General features: G+C 44.3%; 1 protein-coding gene across 4 annotated transcripts in view; it reads left to right on the top strand.

Annotated features, from left to right (window-relative positions):
- The window catches only part of LOC310649303 (vigilin-like), an 86,196-nt gene that overhangs the window by 61,006 nt on the left and 11,758 nt on the right, over nucleotides 1–13,432 (top strand). For 3 of the 4 annotated variants that reach the window (XM_083377632.1, XM_083377633.1, XM_083377634.1), the window contains exons 17-23: nucleotides 861–1,079; nucleotides 3,703–3,924; nucleotides 4,562–4,780; nucleotides 10,333–10,471; nucleotides 10,717–10,844; nucleotides 12,675–12,779; nucleotides 12,871–12,885. In XM_083377632.1, the coding sequence (XP_083233758.1) occupies nucleotides 861–1,079; nucleotides 3,703–3,924; nucleotides 4,562–4,780; nucleotides 10,333–10,471; nucleotides 10,717–10,844; nucleotides 12,675–12,779; nucleotides 12,871–12,885 (1,047 nt within the window). The remainder of the gene's footprint in view (nucleotides 1–860; nucleotides 1,080–3,702; nucleotides 3,925–4,561; nucleotides 4,781–10,332; nucleotides 10,472–10,716; nucleotides 10,845–12,674; nucleotides 12,780–12,870; nucleotides 12,886–13,432) is intronic. The other variant, XM_083377635.1, reaches the window with a different exon arrangement.

The raw sequence follows: 13,432 nt of genomic DNA, 5'->3' as shown, positions 1-13,432 counted from the left end.
GAGATTCCTGGCTCTTTGTTCAGTTTCAGAACAATAGAACAGAACATTTTTTGAATATTGACTTGCAGCTGGTCTGTCTGAATCACAGCTTTTTCTTGCACAAAATTTTGATAAGTCAGTTGAGATCTTCTTACAGGTGATCTTTTGAGGCTTGGCGCTAGGTTGCTACTGACAGAGAAACCCCGTGATGTGGTTTCTCTAAATTTCCCATCACACACACACCCCCACCCCAAAAAAGGGAGATTTAAAGAAATAATTGTAGATGACTTTTTTAAAAAAAATAACTAAAATTATGTTGTGAAAAGTTTTCCCGTTGCCCAAGGAGTTCATTCCCTCCCTTAAACAAGCATAATTTTTTATATGTTGTATATAGTATGGTTAGGTGTGTGTCATGTATGTTTCACTTTGAAAGCGGGCAACTCAATTTCATTTTTGATGTGTGCCCACAGTAAAAAAAAAATGAAAATAAAGGTTATCTTATCTTGTCCATAGTGTATTTGGTCAGGTTTACAGGAAAGGGAATGATTCTGGGCTAATATCTCTCTTGACTCCGCCCCGGGCCATACCTGTCTTCCTACTAGCCACAAAAAAGAAATCCAGACTTCAGATACAGCAGAAATACACTTGTAAAATTGTAAACCTGGTATAGTTTTCAGGTTAATGGCCCAATCTTGGGGGGCTTCTGAGTGTCTCTACAAAAACCTCCAAGCTCAGAGAGCACCTAGGACCTGACAGTTCAACCCTTGAGCTACAAATATTCTCTTATAAGAGAAATCAAACATGATGAATTGGCGCGGAGGCCAGGTCACCACCATTCATTTTGAACTTGGATTTTGTAGCTTTTCTCTTCTCACCCTCAGGCCAACATCAAAGAAGTGGATATCTCCATCCCAGCCAAACTGCACAATTCGCTGATTGGGGCCAAGGGGCGGCTGGTGCGTTCAATCATGGAGGAATGTGGCGGGGTGCACATTCATTTCCCTTCCGAAGGCTCAGGCAGCGAGAAAGTCACCATCCGAGGGCCCGGTGAAGAGGTGGAAAGAGCGAAGCGCCAGTTGCTGCATCTTGCCGAGGAAAAGGTAGGTGGTTGGTAAACCTCCGTCTACAATTTGATGGTTTGCAGAGAAGTTAAAGGGATGCGGTGGCTCAATGGGTTAGGACGCTGAGCTTGTCGATCAGAAGGTCGGCAGTTTGGCGGGTCGAATCCTGAGTGCCGCGTAAGAGAGTGAGCGCCTGTTACTCATCCCAGCTTCTGCCAACCTAGCAGTTCGAAAGCACGTAAAAATGCAAGTAGAAAAATTGGGACCACTCCGGTGGGAAGGTAACAGCGTTCCGTGCGCCTTTGGCATCTAGTCATGCCGGCCACATGACCACGGAGACGTCCTCGGACAAGCGCTGGCTCTTCAGCTTTGAAACGGAGATGAGCACCGGCCCCTAGAGTTGGAAACGAGTAGCACGCATGTGCGGGGGAACCTTTTCCTTTTACCTTTTAGAGAAGTTAAGTTTCTTGACCCAAAAAAACAGCCGTAAAGGGTCAGAACAGTAAGGCTGTGGACTAGCCTTGAATTAACCATTAACCAATTAACCATTAAGCAAACCAATCAGGTATTTAGGGTACCATGGAAAGGAGAGACACCATAGACCAGGGTTGGGCCACTATTGCAACTTTACGACCTGTGGATTTTAATTCCCAGAATTCTTGAGCCAGCACGGCTGGCATGAGTAGCTCAGGAATTCTGGGAGTTGAAGTCCACAGGTCGTAAAATTGCCATAGCTGCCCATCCCTACCATAGAGTTTTTCTCTTTAGCTCTCATGCCCTTAACTCTTTCATTGCCACACTTCAGGTTTCAATTAATATTTCTATTTTTTCCCCTCTTATAATAATCGCATTTAAGAGGCATTCCAAAGTGTCAAAAAATTGCATTTATTTTCTTTCTGCTTTGTTATAGGACAATAGGGCTGTTATTTAACATTACATCAGTAATATTTTTTTTAAAGTTTATTTTTAGTGAAGTTGTGGATCCGGCCTGGAGAAAACTGAATTTTTAAATCTCATTTCAGTTTCAACACTTTCCAAGTTTTAATGTCTTGTCAGTTAAGTTGTGGAAGGGCTGAGGGGGACACCTCAGGTTAGGAATCGCTCAGATTTTTAGGAATATCCACAGACGCTACGTTGAATCTAGTAAGAAAGCAGGAATTAGTGCTAATAAAGGAGATGCCTTCAGGAAAGGCATAGATTTATCTATTATCAACTACAATAAATCCAAAGAGCTAAACAGAAATGCAAAATGCTACAAAGTGACCTAAGAAACCAGTTTTCAAACTGGAGTTCTCTGGATAATAAGTGGGTTTTCACTGGTTGCATATTGTGTTTCTGAGTGGCTGTGTCATTTCTGGTAGTCAACCTTAAATGTATGCCTTTTCTGAAGTGTTTTGGTTGCCAAAGATTTTAGGTCTTCTTTCTACGTAGACCTCATTTTTTTTCTACTTAAACATTGCCTTGTGTTTTTCCAGAACCTGGAATTGGAGCACAGATCGCTTACATATACAAAATTTAATTATGTTAGGAATAGGTAGCTGTCAAGACTGACTTGCACTTTCACTTTTTTCTTTTGCTGGCAGCTTGACAATAACGGAGGGGGTGGATGGAATGCAAGGGGGGGGGGGGAAGAATGGTATTCAAGGATCCCTTGGCTTTCATGAGACAAGGCTGTCATCTCAAGGACACACCGAGCAGATGTCCCATGTGGCTGGCTGTTTCCCATCACAAAATGAACAGGCGAGATTGGTGGACGTTTTGGCCCGAAGGGAACAGGGGGAATGAACTAGGCTTGCTTTTGCGCGGGAAATCCAGAGGTGGTTTTGCTTCTTCTGTGCCAATGTGGTTTATTCAGTAAAGTTTTATGCTCTTGGTAAAATAATGTCCCAGGAGTTCCTTTTTCTGGATTCGCCAAGTGGACAATGGAGAGTAGCTAAGTTATGTTTTGGAACACAAATTCCGTTTTCAATATGTGCAATACATGGAGAAGCAAATATTGGCAGTAGGAGTTGATCTTTATCTTGAGTACAGGTAGTCCTTGACTTAACGATGACAAATCGGGACCAGAATTTCCGTTGCTAAGTAACGGAAAATAACGTTAAGTGATTTTACAATCACTTTTGCCATGGCTGTTAAGCAGATCGCTGCAGGCCACGAATCAATGGTCGTCCAATGAATCCAGATTCTCCCGTTGATTTTGCCTGGCAAATGGCGATCACCTGACCCTGCGACATTGCAGTTGTCATAAATATGTAGGAGATGACCAGACTGAGCCCGAGGGAGGGGTCAAAGGCGTCATAAGTCACAAGTCCTTGCGCGCCCGCAACAGATCTAAGTCCAGCCCTACTTGAATTCCTTTCTTAGCTCCCGCTCATTTGCCTGGACTGTTAGTAGCTCAGATTCTTGTAGAGAGCTTGCAATAAATCTTTATACTCATTTGAACTGCCTGAATTTTCCCCGGCACTTGACAGAATGCATGCCAAGCACCCAAATTTTGACCATGTGACCGTGAGGATGCCGCCATGGTCGTAAAGTGTGAAGACCAGAGATGTCACTTTTTTCCCAGTGCCGTTATAACTTCAGGTGATAGAAGGCGAGGATCACCTGTCCTACATGAGGTCTTTTGGGAGGACTGATGCATGTCCGTGTTGTCTTCCTCCAGCAAATCAACAACCACTCACTGGAACTCCACGCTAAGCCAGACTACCACAAGTTCCTGATTGGGCGTGGAGGTGCTAATATCCGCAAAGTTAGGGACCACACCGGTGCCAGGATTATCTTCCCCACCCCTGAAGATAAGGACCAGGATGTTATCACCATTGTGGGCAAGGAGGACGCAGTACGGCAGGCCCAACAAGAACTGGAGAGTCTCATTCGTAACTTGGTATGGGTCATAAGCTTTTGCAGGGATCTCCTTTAAGACTCATGGACTTCAGCTTAATGAACAAATCCCTAGAGCTCATAGCACCATCTTCTCTTAGCACATTTCTCTTCTAGAAGATGGGTGGGCAGAGATGGAGGACCGCCAAAAAGATCTGTAGAGTTTGATCATCTCTAGTTGGAGGGGGTGGGATAACTATAACTCTTCTGCATGAGGAAGGTTTTATTTTTGCAGTTGATTGCTTAAGAGACACCAGTAGGAATTGATGGGTAAGGGCTCCTCCTAGGAATTCTGGGAGTTGAAGTCCACAAGTCTTAAAGTTACCAAGTTTGGAGACCCCTGAGCTATTGGATGGAGCTGGGTGAGATGCTGGATAAGCGGGAAGACCTGCATTCTTTCCACACAACCTCCTTACCCTATAGCTGTGATTGCAGGAGTTTCAGTCACTGTTTTTATAGGGGTTGAAACCTCTCCTCATTCCTCAATATTCCTTGTAACGATACTGCCGCTAATGGTTCTACCAGGCCAAATACTCTCTTCCCAGACGGGATCGAATTACGAAAGGTGGAGGAGAAACAACTTCCAAGAAGCACGAAAGCTTAGTGACTCTTCTGTTCCCCACCCGCTACTTCCCCTCTAGGATAATGTCATTGAAGACTCGATGGTGGTGGATCCCAAGTACCACCGCCATTTTGTGGCCCGTCGGGGACATGTGCTGCGGGAGATTGCAGAAGAGTACGGTGGGGTCACTGTGAGTTTCCCCCGGACAGGTGTCCAGAGTGATCGTGTGACGCTCAAGGGAGCCAAAGATTGCGTGGAGGCGGCCAAGAAGCGCATCCTGGAGATCATCGGTGACCTGGTAGGTCATGCTGCACCTCTGGATTGCAGTGGGCATTAAAAGTCACCCTCGGGTGGATCAGAGCGTGGGTCGCCTCACAAAAAAGCACCTTTCCCATCCTTCTGTCATGAATCTGCTGGCAGAGAATGTCCCATTTAATGAACAAATCCCTAGAGCTCACAGCAACATAAGATAGATTAGATAACCTTTATTGTCTTTTTTTTACTGGCACACATTAAAAATGTTACCTTCTAGGAGGAGGCTTTGTGGTATCCGAAGCAGAACATCCAGATTCAGTCACAACTTTGTTCCATACAGTATCAACCTTGTGAACTCTCTTTCCGCTATGTATTCAAAATGGACAGTGATTAATGCATAGATACATTACATATGCGCATGTATGTGTGTGTACAGCATGTATATATGTGTGCATGTGTGTATGTGTGTGTGTATATGTATATACATGTCTATACTTGTGTTATGTATGAGGACACTCTCTCTCTCTCTCTCTCTCTTTCTCTCTCTCTGTTTCTTTCTCTCTCTCTCTCTCTCTCTCTCTCTCTCTCTCTCTCTCTCTCTCTCTCTCTCTCTCTCTCTCTCTCTCTCTCTCCCCCCCCCCCTTCGGATACCACAAAGCCTTCTCCTAGAAGGTAACAAGGAAAACAGGTCATGGACAGTATGCGTAGTGTCCCAGACGATATTGTGGTCCGTGCTCAAGCGTGGCTTATATGCCATGTCCTGGATAGAAGGAAGTGAACTACCAAATAACCTTTTTGCCGTCCTCACCACTCTGCACCGCCTCCCTGTCTGAAGCAGTGATGCTTCCAAACCAGACGGTAGTGCAATACGACACGATGCTCTCAATTGTCCCTCTATAGAAAATGGTTAAGGACAAGGGAAGGAAGATGTGCTTTTCTCATGCGACGCAGAAAAAAGCAGACGCTTCTGTGCCCGCTTCAACTAGACTCTCAGTGTTGAGCGACCATGAGCCACAAGGACTTCTGTCAATGTAGTGGATCTTCTCTTCAAACATCTAAAACAGACATGTCAAACACAAGGCCCGGGGGCTGGATCCGGCCCGCAAAGTGGTTTCATGCGGCCCGCGAAGCCATCCTGGAAACAGTGAGGGAACGGCCCCCACTGCCTTGGCCCTGGCCCAGAGACCCTCAGATCTGTCCCACTCAGGCCCCCATAGGCACCCTAAATGCGAATGATGTAGAGCTGGCCACGCCCACCCAGTAGGCCATATGCACTTTAGCCACACCCACCCAGTAGGCCACACCCACCCAGGCCACACCCACCCGGCCCCCTGAGGGCAACCGCAATGCTGATGCGGCCCTCGATGAAATTGAGTTTGACACCCCTGATCTGAAAGATGGGTTGGTAGAGATTGACATCCACCAGAAAGATCTGTAGAGTTTGGATCTATAGCTGTGTAGATCTTTTATGTAAATCAAGCCCAGACGTTATGTTGAACTAGGATTCATAAACCGCAGTAACTATAGAGGGGGATGATTATAATTGTTCTGCATTCATAAAGGTCTCCGAAATGTACAAAACTGGCAGCAGTAAAAGACCTAGTGGCCCGTCGAATCTGCCCTTTGAGGGTTTTTGTGTGTGTGTGTGTGTGTTTTATGTTTATCCCAAGTATGTTTAAACTCAGTTACTGAGGTTAGGGTTTTATTTTTATTTTTTATTTTTTAAAAAAATTCCATTTATATCCCGCCCTTCTCCGAAGACTCAGGGCGGCTTACAAGCTTAGCGGTAGCCTTCATTCTGTGTATATGCCTGCTTATTAGGGCTTTCACACACACCCCCAAGCGGCATTATTACAAAGTCAGCTTAATTGACCCCAACAATCTGGGTCCTCATTTTACCTACCTCGGAAGGATGGAAGTCTGAGTCAACCTTGAGCCTGGTGGGACTCGAACCTGCACTAATTGCAGGCAGCTGGTGTTACTTAAGGAGGCATTAGATTAGCCCACTGCTCCACCAAGGCTACAATTTTTGCCATTCCTGCTTAAAAGGAATTGGTGAGTAAGGTTTCTTCCTAGGATTTTGCATACTCACTGCCCTGGAGAGAAGTTGGCAGTAAGCTGTGTAGATCTTTTATGCAAATCAAGCCCAGATGTTACGTTGAACAATTGAACGATGATTCATAAACCACAGGAACTAGATGCAACCCACAAGTTAAGCTGATCAAACAAGCAAGCCACACATTGTGGCTTTGCCTATTGTGTAAATTCAAGTTCACACTTCGAATCTGCCAATAAAAAGTCATACGTTACAAATTCTGCTTGTTTTCTTTTGAGGCATCAGGACTACGGCAGTGATAAATTTTATGATGAGCATCAGCCTGTAACTGAAGCTCTTCAGGCTGCGCAGAATCAGTTACAATGCATGGTTTTTTTTTTGTTTTTTGTTTTTTAAATCAAAACGATAGAAGTGAGGATAATTTAAATTTCCGTTGAGTTGTGCTCCAATTTGATGACTTTGTCCATCTAGTTTTCTTGGCAACAATTTGGAAAAGGGTTGTTCTTCTCTACTTCTGGGATGTTCTTCAACTTCTAGTCCAACCCCCTTCTTGGTGATTGCTCATCCAGCATCTAAGCAGGACCAATCCTTGCTAGAAATCGCTGCTGCTGAAGCAGCATACTTGGCTTGTCAACAATTTTGTTTTTGTATGGAATCTCCTTCCCCCAAGAATGTGTTTGTTGTAGACATGTTTTTAGAAGCAATACACCTAACGTGGCTGACAAACGTATCTGGCACACAACTAGAAGGCCAATTTGGTGTAGTGGTTGACATCCTGGCCTAGAAACCAGGAGACAATGAGTTCTAGTCCCTCCTTAGGCATGAAAGACAACTGGGTGACTTTGGGCCAATCACCAGGAGACTATGAGTTTTAGTCCCTCCTTAGACATGAAAGCCAGCTGGGTGACATAATAATAATAATAATAATAATAATAATAATAATAATAATAATAATAATAATAATAATAATAATAATAATAATAATAATAATAATAATAAGAAGAAGAAGAAGAAGAAGAAGAAGAAGAAGAAGAAGAAGAAGAAGAAGAAGAAGAAGAAGAAGAAGAAGAAGAAGAAGAAGATGGAAGGGACCTTGGAGGTCATCTAGTCCAACCCCCTGCTCAGGCAGGAAACCCTATACCATTTCAGACAAATGGCTGGCCAGTCTCTTCTTAAAAGCCTCCAGTGTTGGAGCATTCACCACCTCTGGAGGCAGGTTGTTCCACTGGTTAGTTGTTCTAACTGTCAGGAAGTTTGTCCTTAGTTCTAGGTTGCTTCTCTCCTTGACTAGTTTCCATCCGTTACTTCTTGTCCTGCTTTCAGGTGCTTTGGAGAATAGCTTGAGTCCCTCTTCTTTGTGGCAGCCCCTGAGATATTGGAACACTGCTATCATGTCACCCCTAGTCCTTTTCTTCATTAAACTAGACATACCCAATTCCAGCAACCGTTTCCTATATGTTTTAGCCTCCACTCCCCCAATCATCTTTGTTGCTCTTCTCTGTACTCTTTCTAGAGTCTCGACATCTTTTTTACATCGTGGTGACCAAAACTGGATGCAGTATTCCAGGTGTGGCCTTACCAAGGCATTGTAAAGTGGTATTAGTACTTCACGTGATCTTGATTCTATCCCTCTGTTAATGCAGCCTAGCACTGTGTTGGCTTTTTTGGCAGCTGCAGCACACAGCTGGCTCATATTTAAGTGATTGTCCACTAGGACTCTGAGATCTCTCTCACAGTTGCTACTATTGAACAAGGTACCACCTATACTATACCTGTGCATTTGATTTTTCCTGCCTAAATGTAGAACCTTACTTTTTTCACAATTGAATTTCATTTTGTTAGATAGTGCCCAGTGTTCGAGTCTGTCCAGATCCTGTACTTTGGACCAATGTGTTTTAGTCCCTCCTTAGACATGAAAGCCAGCTGGGTGACTTTGGGCCAATCACCAGGAGACTATGAGTTCTAGTCCTGCCTTAGGAATGAAAGCTGGCTGGGTGATTGGACCACTCTCTCTCTCTCCCAGCACAACTCATCTCACAATGTTTTTGTGGGGAAAACAGGAGGCGTAAGAAGTATTACAGAGAGTCCTCGACTTATGACCAAAACGGAGCCCTAAATTTCCGTTGTTAAGTGAGACATTTGTTAAGCGAGTATTGCCCCATTTTACAACCTAGCCACAGTTGTCGAGTGAATCATTGCAGTTGATAAGTTAGTACCACGGCTGTTAAGTGAATCTGCCTTCCCCGTGTGATTTTTGCTTGTCAAAAGTTTACAAAAGCTGATCATGTGACCGCGGGACAGAGCAACGATCATAAGTATGAGTCAGTTGCCAAGCCTCTGAATTTTTTTTTTATTGAAAAGTTTTAAAATACATTTTATCTTTAACAATCCCCCCTCCCCCCCTACCTATCCCTCCCTACCCCTCCCCCCCTTTCCCCCCTCCCCCCCCCCCCCCCCGACTTCCCAGAGCTAAGTACAGGGTATAAAAACAAAGAACAATCATAAACATCCATATGCTACCAACAATAAATTCTTAAATCTATCACTCTCTAGCTCATATAAGATAACTACAAGCAATACTAATATTTCATATAGAAAAAAAAGAAAATAGAAAGGAAGACTTATTCAAATGCTAAATGAAACTTTTTAGTCCCATATTTGTTCTGGATATATTCAATCCATTTTTTCCACTCCATAATATAACGATCTTGCGAATGATCTTTCAAATAAGCCGAGATCTTTGCCATTTCTGCCAGGTCAGAAACCTTTAAAGTCCATTCTTCTATAGTCGGCAGTTCCTCCTTCTTCCAATATTGACCTATTAAAAGTCTTGCTGCTGTAATTAAATTCAACATCAACTTAGTGTCCACAACAATAGCATCTGTAATTATACCCAACAAAAAGAATTGCGGACAAAACTTTATCCTTTGCTTGAAGACCTTCTGCATATTCCACCAAATTTTTATCCAAAAAGCCTTGACCTTTTTACAGGTCCACCATATGTGAAAATATGTTGCATCTTCGCCACCACACCTCCAGCATTTTGGCTGATAATTCGGATACATACTTGCAAGCTTTTTAGGATCTAAATGCCATCTATAAAACATTTTATAAAAGTTCTCTCTTAGGTTTTGAGCTTGTGTAAATTTTACGTTCCTCACCCAGATCTTTTCCCACGTGTCCATTGTAATAACTTCTTGGATGTTCTGGGCCCATTTTATCATACAATCTTTAACAAGTTCTGTTTCTGAGTCAAACCAAGCCTCTGAATTTTGATCACGTGATCACGAGGATGCCACAAAGGTTGTTAGGTGAGAAAAATGGTGATAAGTCGCTTTTTTTCCCCCAGTGCCGTGGTAACTTTGAATGGTCAATAAATGAACTCTTACAAGCCGAGGACCACCTGTATGAACAGTCACCGCCTTGAGTTACCTACAAAGTAATAAAAGCGAGATTAAGAACCAAATAAATAAATAAATAAATAAATAAACAAACAAACAAACCAGCCCACGGGCTTTGATTTCACACCTTTTCCCCAGGAGGCCCAGGTGATCCTGGAATGCATCATCCCACAGCGCTACCATCGAGTCGTCATGGGAGCGAAAGGTTACAAGGTACAACAAATCACCCGGGATCACGATGTCCTCGTCAAGTTCCCGGAGCGAGACGACAATCCAGGTGGGTGGGATGGCGAGGTGGGCGAGGTGGTTTTCAACCCCACCCCACCCCTCCAAATCCAGAAAGAAATTCAGGGCAGCGAAGGGCCGTCACATCCCAAAGTTCGTCGCTAAATGCCGATGGGGATTCTCAGCCATCCAGATCCTGGTTGTCCCAAAGTCTAGTTGCTTCCTGGAAAAAAAAAAACCCACCTTCGGGACTCTTCTTTTATTCTTTCCTTTTTTTCTTTTTCCCCTCACAAACAGGTTCAGAAGCACAGTCTCAGGAAAACGGCGATGTGATGCCCGAACTGGACATGAGTCCTCGCAAGTGTGACATCATCCTCATTTCTGGGCGCAAGGAGAAGTGTGAGGCTGCCCGATCAGCTTTGCTGGTTAGGATCCTGTCTTCTTACTGGGCTAGTACATGTGACCTCATTGGTTTTCTAACCTGTTTTTAACGGAAGGAGTCTGGCTAGAATTTTCTTGGCTTTAGCTTCTGTGCTCTGCTGGTTAGCCTAGACCAGGGGTGGGCAACCTTGGCTCTTTTATGACTGGTGGACTTCAACTCCCAGAATTCCTGAGCCAGCCATGCTGAGGGGAAAGGGAGAGGTTTCCATGCTGAGCCATGCTGGCTCAGGAATTCTGGGAGTTGAAGTCCACCAGTCATAAAAGAGCCGAGGTTCCCCACCCCGGCCTAGACCAAGCTGGACTTTCTGCTAGTTACCTGCTACAAGTGCCGAACCAGAGAAATACTTCACCATTAAGGTAGTCCTTGACTTACGACCATTTGTTTAGTGACCATTTGAAGTTGCAACTGCACTCGCTTTCTGCTCTGTCCATCTACTACAGACATGTCAAACACAAGACCTAGGGGCCGGATCCAGCCCACGAAGTGGTTTCATGTGGCCCACAAAGCCATCCTGGAAACAGTGAGGGAATGGCCCCCACTGCCTTGGCCCTGGCCCAGAGACCCTCCTTCTGCCAGAGACCCTCAGATCTGTCCCACTCCTGCCCAGGCCCCCATAGGCACCCTTGATGCGAACGATGTAGAGCTGGCCACGCCCACCCAGTAGGCCATACGCGCACTGGCCATGCCCACCCTGGCCATACCCACCTGGCCCCTTGAGGGCAACCGCAATGCTGATGCGGCCCTCAATGAAATTGAGTTTGACACCCCTGATCTACTATATGTAGTCCTCAACTTGCAATAGTTCATTTTAGTGACTGTTCGAGGTTACAATGGCCCTGAAAAAAAAGTGACTTAGGACCGTTTTTCACATGACCGTTGCAGCATCCTCGTGGCCAGATGATCGAAATTCAGTTGCTTGGCAACTGATTTATACTTATGGCGGTGGCAGGGTTCTGGGGTCATGTGATCACCTTTGGTGACCTTCTGACAAGCAAAGTGAACGGGGAAGCCAGATTTCACATAACAGCCTCCGTTTCTAACTTAACAGTTGCAGCGATTTGCTTAACAGCCGTGGCAAGAAAGGTTGGAAAATGGGGCACAAATCACTTAGCCAATGTCTTGTTTAGCAACAGAAATGTTGGGCTCAGTTGTGCTCATAAGTCGAGGACTGCCTGTATTACAAAGACACAGAAGTACGAACTGCTCTGCCATTTAAGCATTCAGAGCTAATAATAATAATAATAAAGTTGGAAGGGACCTTGGAGGTCATCTAGTCCAACCCCCTGCTCAGGCAGGAAACCCTATACCATTTCAGACAAATGGCTGTCCAGTCTCTTCTTAAGAACTTCCAGTGTTGGAGCATTCACCACTTCTGGAGGCTGATTGTTCCACTGGTTAATTGTTCTAACTGTCAGGAAGTTTCTCCTTAGTTCTAGATTGCTTTTCTCTTTGGTTAGTTTCTATCCGTTGCTTCTTGTCCTGCCTTTGGGCGCTTTGGAGAATAGCTTGAGTCCTTCTTCTTTGTGGCAGCCCCTGAGATATTGGAACACTGCTATCATGTCACCCCTCGTCCTTCTCTTCGTTAAACTACACATACCCAATTCCAGCAGCCGTTCCTTATAAGTTTTAGCCTCCAGTCCCCTGATCATCTTTGTTGCTCTTCTCTGTACTCTTTCTAGAGTCTCGACATCTTTTTTTACATCCTGGTGACCAAAACTGGATGCAGTATTCCAGGTGTGGCCTTACCAAGGCATTGTAAAGTGGTATTAATACTTCACGTGATCTTGATTCTGCTCTGTTCCTCTCTTCATAGGCTCTGGTTCCCATCACCATGGATGTTGACGTTCCCTTTGACCTGCATCGCTACATCATTCGGCAAAAGGGAACTGGCATTCGCAAGATGATGGAAGAATACGAGGTAGGGGGACACGACCCTACTTGTGAACCTCTGCTCTTAATCTAAATCTGGATGTCAACGCTGCAAACATTGGATGTTTTTGCTTTGACAGATTTTAAACGGTTGGGTGAGTTTCATGGACCGTTCTGGGCTCCTGCTGCTTGCAGAACCGTTAGCTTTGCAACAGATTGCTGAAGCAAAGCCGATTCACAGACAGTCCTTAAGCTATTAGCGCAGCAGAGTTTTGTCCCCTGACGAAGACCACGTCGTCGTAACTGACGTGTGAATCATCCGCAGTGACATACGTAGGCTTAGACAATCTCAAAAACGTCAGGCCCTTTTTTAAGAGATCAGAGGAGAGAAACAAAAGGAATGCTTGAAGGTAAAAAAAATCATTGCTAAAAGATGATTCCCAGAATCACTCGATTTATTTAAATTTTATTTATTTATTAAATTTACAGGCCTCCCGTCTCGCAGCGGTCTAACCCTAACCCTAGCTCGCAGATTTTTTTTATTTTTTTTTAAAATAGTTTATTCCTGTCTGTTCAGCAACTTGGAAGAGGAAGAGGAATAAGCTATTTTTTTTAAAAAACAAACTAATAAAGATTAATGTGATTGACAAGAGTCCTGAAGTAGTTTGGATCAGTTCTGTTGTCATGAACAGCCCTAATAAG

Source organism: Vipera ursinii (genome assembly GCF_947247035.1).
Source record: "Vipera ursinii genome assembly, chromosome: Z".
Classification (NCBI taxonomy): domain Eukaryota; kingdom Metazoa; phylum Chordata; class Lepidosauria; order Squamata; family Viperidae; genus Vipera; species Vipera ursinii.
Note: the sequence above shows the minus strand (reverse complement) of the source record. Positions and strands in the feature narration are given on the sequence as shown.